The sequence below is a fragment of the Ursus maritimus genome, unplaced genomic scaffold (assembly GCF_017311325.1).
Source record: "Ursus maritimus isolate PB19 unplaced genomic scaffold, ASM1731132v1 scaffold_32, whole genome shotgun sequence".
NCBI lineage: Eukaryota > Metazoa > Chordata > Mammalia > Carnivora > Ursidae > Ursus > Ursus maritimus.
The window spans coordinates 11,088,210-11,099,055 of NW_024425786.1; the positions used below are offsets into that span (position 1 = coordinate 11,088,210).

The 10,846-nt window shown below is 57.5% G+C and overlaps 1 protein-coding gene across 1 annotated transcript; it reads left to right on the forward strand.

Moving 5' to 3' along the window:
• Positions 1 to 459: 459 nt before the first annotated feature.
• On the forward strand, positions 460 to 10,483 carry LOC103666629 (chymotrypsin-C-like). Its single transcript, XM_008694696.2, has 9 exons — positions 460 to 540; positions 2,145 to 2,514; positions 5,811 to 5,902; positions 5,999 to 6,096; positions 6,939 to 7,061; positions 7,883 to 8,019; positions 8,782 to 8,927; positions 9,751 to 9,903; positions 10,423 to 10,483. Exons 1-9 carry the CDS (start codon positions 460 to 462, stop codon positions 10,435 to 10,437), a joined length of 1,215 nt encoding a protein of 404 aa, XP_008692918.2. The 3' UTR covers positions 10,438 to 10,483.
• Positions 10,484 to 10,846: the final 363 nt, after the last annotated feature.

Genomic DNA, 10,846 nt, shown 5'->3' on the forward strand with positions numbered 1-10,846 from the left:
GGCATTGGACGGATCAGGCTCCTATGGGGTGTCAGTCTCCCCATCTGTTCAAAGCGAGGGTGGGCTAAGGTGTCTAGGGTCTTCCCAGCCCCGCAGTTTCCAGGTACCGGTACAACCTGAGTTCCGGGGTAGGAGTGGGGGATTAGGCTGGGCATCGCTGCCCCCAGGTGGACGTGGATGGTATTGCAGAAGCCTCTGGCTCCCTCACCTGCCCCGTGAGGGGAGGACAGGGAGCGTCCTTGGAGTGTGTTTCCTGGGGAATGCCACCCCCACATGCCTCCCAATGCCTAAAATGCCACCATCATTAACACAGCCTTTTGGCAACCCTTCCCCAAGAGGGAAGAACATCAGAACCCCTGATGTCCGAGCCCAGAGGGTCTCAGAACAAAGGGATAGAGGACGCTAATTGGGAAGGACTAAAATTCAAGCTCTAGAACACCCCGTCCCGCTGGCCCCGTGATGAATGTGGGCCTCAAGCCCTCGGAATGTAAGAGACACGGTCCCACTGTCCCACGCCAGGACCCACCACCACAGCAACAGGTCTCAGCCAGAAGGGGGCCCTCAGCCTCAGCCCGCACGAGACGCCCACTCCAGCCCCGGCAGGGGGATAAGGCTGCGGAGGGAAGCGCCCCGGAGTGACTCGGGGCCCGAGAGTGGGAAAGTACATGGTTCCTCGATCCCCTCCCAGGTCCCATCCTCTCGGCCCCCATTGCCAAACACTGAAACCCCTCAGTGAGCCCCCAGACCTCCTCTGAACCCCCAATACTTCTATCCGGTTCTAAGGAGAAGCACTGCCAGCTTCTCCCTCTCACCCCTGCTGGCCCCTTGGTGGCCTCACCCAAGAAACAGCTGCCACCTGAGAATCCTGTCCCAGCCGCTAGAAACTATGGGCCCCAGGCAGTGGCACCTGCTCTGTTTCTCAGGCTCTCACCACCCCCGCACTCCCAACCTTGGCACCGCATCTCCTGAGGCCCCCCTCCGGCAGCTCAGCCTCTGCCGAGTCACCCTTGATTATTTTTCCAGGACAGTCTGGCCCTGAGTGTCTGAGAGACTCTGCAGCCCAGGCCCCGGGAGTACCCACTCCGGGTCCTGGAAAGCACAGAGGTCAAGGGGATGAGGATGGGATCCCAGCATTCTCACACCCTCAAGTCCTCAAGTTCATTCTGGACATGGAATCTGTTGAGAAGGAATCCTTTCTCAATCTGCAGCGCCACTGAGCTCCCAGCCCGAACGAACCTCTTCTCGTTCAGGGACCCTCGGAGGAACCCTTACTGCCCTGCCCAGATGAGCAGGGTCTAACCCTGCAACTCCAGCCCGAGCACAAGGTCTGTGCATGGCAGGTGCTCCGCGCACGCGGGAGGGAGGAAGGGAGGGATGGGTAGATGGATGGGTGGACGGACGGACAGATGGCTTCTGGGTACACAGTACGTCAGCACCTCACAGACTCTGCACACAAAATGGTCGTCTTTAATCGAGTTAATCCAGGAAATCCGGTCCACAGGGCTCCCCTCTGCAGATAGTCACCCCCCCACCCCACCCCATGGCGGCTTCTTCAGCTCTGATAACTCACCAAGGCCAGCAAATCAGGTCAGCCCCCCACATGTCACCACCGTAACTGAGGCATTCGGGACCACTGGAGTAATGGCATCCCCTGACCAGGGCTCCCTGAATCGAGGCCAAGTCGGCAGGGGCTGCCACTGGTTCCCGCCTCTGCCCAGTTGCTCCCAGTGAGAACACGGTTTCGTCCCCGGCTACCCCAAGGCACAGCCAGAGGCGCCTCCAGGGCCTGGAGAAGGCTCCGATCATCCACAGAACGTTCCCCGAAGTCTCATCCCATCTCTCAGTCGTACATAACCTGACGTAAGGAGGGGTTGCGGCCAGGGCCGACCGGTCCGTCCATACTGTGGCCACAGTGCTGGGGTCCACAACATCTTTAGGGCCCACGAAAATCTTCTAGTTTCTTATCAAATCAGCAGAGAAAGAATGACTACAATCCAGGCTTCTATTATATGATACCAGCTTAGATGAGATTAGTCTTTATACCTCTGCAGTCATAAAACATGCTTTTTAAGTATTTTTTGAGGGAGGAAGGGGCTCACGAAGGCAAAGGGCCCAGTGATGTCCAGACTCGAGCTTTCTCGTAGGAACCAGACAACAGCACGGATAGCAGCCGACACGTACGTAGAGCTTGCCGGACGCCAGGCACTCCCTGCGGTGAGAGGCGGCACCATTCTAACCCCCTTTCACGGAGGAAGGCACAGAAGCCCAGAGAGGTTGAGTCATTAACACGAGGTCACACAGCCAGGAAGCGAAGGCTCCTTCGCGAGTACGGCCAGCCGTGGGCGAGGCACGCAGCAGCCCCGCCTCAGCACGTGACGCAGACGAGGGAGCCCGCGCTGCTCCCCAGGCCCACGGCTGGCGCGGCCTTACCTCCAGGGCCCAGGCGGGGAAGGCCTCAAAGCAAGGACGCGGTCTCCGCCCTCGGAGCAGCCGGCAACTTCCCCCCAAGAAAAGGTCAGTTGCTCTGGGGACATTCCAAAAAAGAAAAAAATCAACGACTCTTCCTCCGGGACCGCACTCCCTGTGCGCCTGCGCGTTGTCGCCATCGCCCGGGTCTGCTGCGCGTTTGAACGGGGGACCCGTGGCTCTGCGTGCGTGTGTGTATAATGGAGTGCTTCCCGTGTACGACACTGGTGTGCGCGTGCCTGTGGATGTGGAGGGGCGTGTGTGCGTGTCTGGCTGTCGCTGTGTGCTGGTGAAGCCACGGCAGGGGCACGGGACAGAGATGGGCACCAAGAGACTTATCTCGGAGCGGAAACCAGCAAACGCCCACACGTAGAAGACTGGTTCATCATTTCCCCTGTTGCTCCAGAGAAACTGAGGTCCTTGGGCGCCTGGGTGGCTCCGTCGGTGAAGCGGCTGCCTTCGGCTCGGGTCATGATTCCCAGGGTCCTGGGATCGAGTCCCACGTGGGGCTCCCTCTCAGTGGGGAGTCTGCTTCTCCCTCTGCCTGCCGCTCCCCCCGCTTGTGCTCTCTCTCTCTCTCTGACAATAAGTAAATAAAATCTTTAAAAGAGAGAGCGAGAGAGAAACTGAGCCCCAAAGACCTTGCCCAAGATCCAGGTCCCTAACCGAGCCAGAAACCAGGAGCCTTCTCTCCTGCTGCCCGAGCCCCGTCGCTCCCAAGATCTGCCCGAAGCTCGGTGCTCATCTCTGTGTCCAACATCAGCTCGCAGGTCAGGCGGGCCCTTTGCAGAGCTTGGCCACCATCTGCTCTGGGTCTGAGGTCGATTGGTGGCTGCTGACCCTGCCATCAGACCGGCCTCTCTTAACGCAACAGACAGTTCCCACAGCCTGAGATCCCCAACACCCCAGGCCCGGGGCCTGAGATCATCCCAGCAGGACAGACCCCCTTATCCATACACTTACACTCCCTGCCTTTATGTCTCTTTATATCGAAAGCTGCCTTGATTTTTATATTACCAAAGTAATGCATGCTTGTTTTTAAAAAAAATCTAAGCTGTATCAATTACATAAATTCGAGTCCTTCCTTACCCTCAGATACCCCCCGTTAACAGCAGAGTGTAGAGTTTTCTGCATTGTTTTATTAGGAAATAATTCCTTAGCTGAGCAGTGGGCTCAGTTCAAAAAACGACTGCCGAAGAGCACCGGGTGAGTAGAAGGGGGAGGGAGAGCAGGATCGAACTGAGTGGGCTCAAGTCAGGCCTTGGGGGAAACGGTTTACTACAAGGCCCTACAAGGGACGAGCTGACCCCAAACCGCCAGGGCTCTGGATGGACATTCTGGACACGCAGTGCTTTGGACCCACAGCAAACCCCACTGCAAACCCAGATCTGTCACTTGACACTGACATTCAAGTCGTGGAGCCTTGGAACTGACAGGAGCCTGGGATGCATCTGGTCCTACGTGCCCATTTTAGAGACAGGGAAACTGAGACTTTGCAGGGAGAGAACTGGGCTGGTTCTGGAGAAGAATTTGGCCAACTGAGCACCTTCTCAGCCTCCATCTGGGGCAGGAAGGCAGGGGGTAGCCCAAGACCAGACAATATTAGTTGAAAGAGGGAGAACGAAGAAGAGAGGAAGAGAGAGGAGGAAACAGCGTACCACTGCAGGATGAACCCCAGCCCTGTGTCAGAAGTCCTGACTTCAGACCCTGGCTCTGGTGCTGCCCCACTGGCTGACCCTGGGCAGTTGCCAACCCTCTGAGTCTCGGCTTCCTCCTCTTTCTTGAGTGGATAAAAGCATCTCCTGCATGTTGTTGGGACAACTGAGCGACTGCAAGAAGTACCAGGCACGATGCCCAATAGACAATAACTAAGAGAATGAGTTAGGGAGAGAGGATGAGAACAGGCTCCAGGCAGAGAGGTGGGGGAGGTCCCCCAAACCCACAAGCTGCAGAATTTGCTGTCTCAGGAGATTTGGGAAACCCATGCCTCTGAGCCAACCCCATCTCCTGCCCACATTAAACAGTAACCACCCAAGGTCAGGGAAAGGGCCTTGTCGGAACAGGTTTCTTCCCAAGGGGCGGCTCAGCCTTGAGCAGGTGGGCCCACCCCCACACCTGCCTATAAGTGCGTCCCCCGCCCGCCTCAACAGCCACTCGCTCCTCCGCCAGTCCCACTAGCAGCATGTTGGGTGTCATTGTCCTCGCCGCGCTCCTGGCCTGTGGTAAGCTGTGGGTTGGGGACCAGCTGCAGCCGGCGGTCTCCGGGGACAAGGAGAGGCGCAGGGGGCCCAGGAAAGGCATTCTGGGGTGACCAGGTGCAGGTCAGACAAGCCACTCACCTGCTCGGCAACTCTGCCTCCATACCCGCAGAACAGGGCCGAGGACATGGTCTGGGGACACAGCCACTGCCCGTCCTGGGCTCACTCCAGGGACCAGAAAGGCCTAGCTTTCCTAGTGTTGGCATCTCTGCCTTGGGGACTGGTGCTTGTGCTCACCCCTTTCGGGGGCCTTCTCCCAGACAGGAATCAAGGAAGTTGGCTGAATGTCACTTACCCTCAGCGGGACCTTGACAAGCCACTTTACCTCTCAAAATCTCTCTGGCTCTTTTGACAAATGTGAGCACTTGATTAAGAGTCCTTCCAGCTAACAACAACAACAGTCATGAATAATCATAGCAGCTCCTGCTTGTTGCATGGTTACTATGTGCCAGGCACTGTGCTAAGCCCTTTACACGCAGGAGCTAATATGATCCTTGAGAGGCAGGGCCTATCAATACCTCCATTTTACAGATGAGGAACTGAGGCTCAGTGAGGTGCAGTAGCGTGCCTAAGATCACGTGACTGGTTAACAGTAGAGCTGGAATTTGAGTCCGGGTCTGTCTCTGTGCAGAGCACATGCTCTTGACCGCTCCACACAGCTCCCCAGCTACAACAGGCTGGACCCCTGGATTCAGTGCTCACACCCCCCATTATGCTGTGGTCTAAAAAGGGACCACAGGGTAAGGATGAAGGACACAGGTAGACCTGGGCACACACACACACCCCTAGTTTTATATTTCCTTCAATGTATTAACATTCACTCTGTTCCAGGCCTTTCACTAAACTCTTCGTATGCATTGTCTAATTTTAGTCCTCAGGACAAACTCATCAGGTTAGTGCCATTCTTCCCATTTCACAGAAAGGGAAGCTGAGGCCAGAGAGCTAGATATCTTCCCTAAAGCCGTGCAGTTAACACCTGAACCTATGTCCACCCTGCCCCAAAGTCTGTGCTCTTCCCACCCGCCCCCTCCCCGCTGGCGATGCCGGCCCCTCTCACCTGTGCGCTTCCTCTCCTGGGTCCCCCAGCCTCCAGCTGCGGGGTCCCCATTTTCCAGCCCAATCTATCCGCCCGAGTGGTGGGAGGAGACAATGCCAGGCCCCACAGCTGGCCCTGGCAGGTAAGCATGCCGCTGCAGGGGTGGGAGGCGGGCTGGAGAGGGTGGCGGGGTGCGGGTCCCGGGGCTGACGCCTGGCCGTCCCGCGCCTCGCCCCAGATCTCTCTCCAGTACCTCAGCAATGGCTCGTGGAGGCACACATGCGGCGGCACCTTGATTGCCGACAACTACGTCCTCACAGCTGCCCACTGCATCAGGTGAGCGGGGCTGGCGCCCGGGGGCCCCGCCGTCGCCCTGGGGTGGGAGCCTGAGAAGCTGCTTTTATTGAGCGCCTACTACACACTCCAGGCACTGGGCTAAATAAGCTGCTCACATCCAGTAACTTCGTGGTTCACTTACTCATTCAGCCGGTATTTACTGTGCACACCCAATGTGCCGCGAGGACAAAGTCTGTGCGCTCAGGGAGCTTGCGTTCCAGCAAAAGAGCAACAGGCCGTTGAAGAAGCAAATATAAAACATATCAAGTGGCAGTGAAGAAAAATAAGGCAGGATAAAAAGTACAAGGGGTCCTATTTGAAATGAGGTGGCCTGGGAAAGATCTCTCTGGAAAGGGGGTATTAGGGCAAAGACCCAAAGGAAGTAAGGGAAGGGTGTTCTGGGCAGAGGGAACAGCCAGTGCAAAGACCGGGAGGAGGGAGCCTACTTGGTAGGTTGGAGAAATAACGAGGAAGCGGGTGTGGCAGGAGCAGAGTGGGTGAGGGGAGCGGGAGGTGGGGGAGAGGGGAGATCATGTGGGCAAGAAGCAATGGCAGCTCGGACTAGCTCACCTCGCAGCCGCCTTGAGAGGTGATCCCAACACTGTCTCCGCCGTACAGATGAGGAAACTGAGGCCCAAGACCACCTACCTAGGAATCAAGGTAGACTTGACTCCAAAAGCAGGGTCCTCACCCCGAGCCCTGGGAAGGATCAGTGCGGATAGACACTCCCTCTCCCCCGCCTCCGCAAAGGAACGATTCCCACGGTGGCCCCAGGGCTGGGCCACCAAAGCCCTGAGTTCCCTCCCTACGTCACGCTGACCCAGCCCCCTGCCTCTGCTCAGCAACACCCTGACCTACCGCGTGGCCCTGGGGAAGAACAACCTGGTGGAAGATGAGGAAGGCTCCGTGTTTGCAAATGTGGACTCCATCGTTGTCCACGAGAAGTGGAACTCCTTCCTAGTGCGGTGAGTGCCCACCGTCTCTCGGCCCTGGGGGGAGGCGCGGCGCGCAGCAAGGAGGGGTCCCTGACGTGGAGCAGCAGAGCCTGCCCCCACCCCGTGCCTGGACCCCATCCTCGCCCTGAACAGCCAGCACATGACCCCTTTATGCAAAATGGGAAAATGCTAAGTGGAGACGGACTCCTTTCCCATCTCCATCTTGGCCAAGTGTTCCTAGAAGGTACATGGGGCATAAAAACCCCGAGGCCCCCGTGGTGTCTTGCCCGAAGTCTCTGAGCCAGGACTCACCTTTATTGAGTGTCTACTGCATGCCCACATTGCAATAAGCACTTCATATGCCATGACTTATTTACTCCTCATGGTAGCCCTAGACAAGGACCCAAGACTCAGAGAGGTTAAGAAATATGCCCCAGGTCACACAGCCCAGTATGTGGCAGAAGGGGGAGTCAAACCAGGTCTGTCTAGGGTCACCAGCGTTCATTCTGTTAACATGAAAATATTAAAAATTTCATCTGCAAGGGCCCCTCTTTGATCATTTCCAACTGGCTTTAGTTTCTGGCTGATACATAGCCTGCAGGGGTTTGGCCTCCCCGCTGTAGAGCCTTACAGAACCCCAAGGCACAGGAGGCAGAAGCCTCCTTTAAGGGGCGGGCCATGGCCTTAGAAAGCCGATCATTTGACCAGTAAGGATCTGGCAGTCTGGGATATTCATGGACGACTCCTGGTCACCCTCGGCTGGACTCCCAGCTAACAGTCTGGGCTGCTTAGCATTGCCTCACGCTGCCAAGGCCCTCCCACACACTCACCACTTCCGCTTTGGCTTCCAGCAACGACATCGCTCTCATCAAGCTCGCGGAGCCCGTGCAGCTGAGCGACACCATCCAGGTGGCCTGCCTGCCGGAGGCGGGCTCCTTGCTGCCTCAAGACTACCCCTGCTACGTCACTGGCTGGGGCCGCCTCTGGAGTGNCCCCCGGCGTATCATGAGAGCCTTCCTGGAGGAAGCAGCTCCCACAATAAGCGTACCACCCACATTTGCCCATCACTTTTCCTTTCTGTCTAAACATCTTCTCGCCTTTTTTACCTTTGTAACAATAACAGCTAATATTTATTAAGTATGTATCACATGGCAGGCGATCTAACAAGTGCATAGAAGGGGTGTTGTAAAGATAAATGGATTAGAATTTGTCAAGTGCTTAGAACAGTCCTTGGTGCATACTTAGTGCATCTAAGCGACTACAAAATAAACTAAATAAGCCATTGGGGGTTGGGGATTAGAGCTTACGGTAAACCGTATGCCTAAATTAAAAGGTTGCATGCAAATAAAGGAAAGTATGGGAGACTTAGAGAAAAACGCAGGTCAAAATGTGGAAAATCTTGGGGTGAGAAAGACCTTTACCGATGTGATGCAGACCTACAAGGAAATGATTGACCATGGAAACCCCAGAATCCAAATCAAGGAAAACTCCATGGTTATTCCTCAAGGGCTTTCTACAGATTAGTTCTGCCTCCAGTGGGCTCCCCCTGCCCCACCCACAGAGGGGTCCTGACCGACACTTTGGGACCATAGGCTCGGAGTCGTGCCTCTAGATTAAAGGCCCACGTGCAGTTCTCATGAAGTCTAGCTAGAGCTCACTGGGTCCTGCCCCAGCGCCATCCAGCCCTCTGTGCCCGGAAGGCTTGGCGCTGCCTGGCTGACTCAGGGCCACCCTCTGTCCTCTCCCCCAGCCAATGGCCCCATTGCCGACGAGCTGCAGCAGGGCCTGCAGCCCGTGGTGGATCATGCCACGTGCACCCAGAGAGACTGGTGGGGCACCATGGTGAGGGACACGATGGTGTGTGCCGGGGGTGACGGCATCATCTCATCTTGCAACGTGAGTGTCAGGCCCTGCGCCCCATCCCTCCTCCAGGTGGCCGAGTGGAAGGGGGCAGCGAGGAGGGCAAAGGAGGGTGGGAGAAGGTAACCCACACAAGCAAGCCCTTTCCCCGGTTGGGCCCAGGAGGCTTAGGGGAAACTTGTCACCCCTACCCCTCAGCACTGCGGCGAGGGCAGGAGAACCCAAGGTACATGGGTATCCAAGGTGGAGTCCCTGTCCCACCACTAGGTAGCTGTGCCATCTTGTGCGGGCTGCTTACCCTCTCTGCACCTCAGTTTTCCCATCTATAAAATGGAGACAAAGTGAGCACAGGGCTGGTGTGAGGACCGAGTCTAACAAGCACAGAAGAGACCTCCATGAAGTCTCTGCATGGGCTCCTTCAAGCCATCAGCTCCATCGAGGGAGGCACAGGACTTAAGGAGTCTCACATAGAAACATCTAGAACAATCAGAAATTGTCCTATTTCCATCCCCTCTCCCCACTCCCACCTTCCTCACTATCTCAGGTCTCCAATACAGCTCCCGGCATCCTCACCTTTCTGGGCAGCTCACAGAGCCTTAGACACAGTGACATGAACAGCTAGGGAAACTGAGGCACAGATAGGGTTATCATTAGCCCAAGATCACACAGCAACCTACAAGCTAGTCTGGCACCCCCAAACCGCATCTCCTCTGCCTCCCTCACCATAGACAGGCTGAGGCCAAAATAGGGAGCACCGGCCCATATCCCCCACTGTGACCACCCCCCCCCACCGGCCCCTGCTTCCCAAGCCTGCCTGTGGGGGAAGCCCCATGGCTGACGATCGCCTGGTCTGGCACAGGGGGACTCCGGCGGCCCACTGAACTGCCAGGCTGAGAGCGGTTTCTGGGAGGTGCAGGGCATCGTCAGCTTCGGCTCCTCGCTGGGCTGCAACACTGTCAAGAAGCCCACGGTCTTCACCCGCGTGTCCTCTTACATCGACTGGATCAAAGAGGTGGGTGCCCATCTCCGAGCCCTTCTTCCCGCCCCCGCCCCTCCCCCACTCACCCGTGCCTTCACCCTCCCGCTCACTCGTGTGCTTACACGCTCGCGCGCCCATCCGGGAAGCGCCAAGTGCTGAGCTGGGTGCGGTGAGGGGCACAGTCGCTGACGTCATCCGTTCATCCGCTGGCTTCAGCAAATCCTTACAGCTCCGTCCCAGGCCCCACACCCGTGCCCCCGAGCGACGCATGGCCCCATGAGAGCAGGGCCCAGCGGGGGAGAGGAGTCAGCACGGGTGGTGGGGGAGCAGAGGGTCACCCCGGGCTCTGGGCCTTCGTGCCAGGGGCAGGATGTGCTCTGAGCCTCACTTGCCTGGTGGTCTGAAGGGCCGAGGGGGCTCAGACCCCCTGGGCAGAGGTGAGACTGGCTTGTCGACGCCCCCTGTTCCTACTCGCGGGCAGTGTTCCCTCCAGAAGGGGGCACACACACACACCTCCACCCAAGTCCCTCACCCTGTTCTCTGCTCTTCCAGAAAACGCAGCAGTGACCCTCCTTGGGAGCCTGCAACCCCAATAAACCTCCTTCCCCGCTCAGGCTGCCTGCATTCTTGATGTGTGCCTCCCCTGCGGGGTCCCGGGCTCTGTAGGGGCTCCCCCTCTCCACACCAGGGATGGGAAGCGCGCCCCCTCAGCCAGCCGGGTTAGACTGTGGGGAAGCCGCTGGGTTGCTCACGGAAGGGAATCTCAGAAAGCCGCGTGGTGCCCGAGAGGCGAGGAGTTAGGACACACCAGACGCTTGCCCCCCAACATCTCACAGGCAGTAAACGACGGTCACCTGATCAAATCACCCCGTTCCTGATCCTTCCTCCACAGAGGAGTCTGGTGGGTCCTCAGGCCCCCAGCTGCAGGTGGAGGATTGGGTCTCCCCAAGAGCAGCTCCCCAGCCTGGAAAGGATG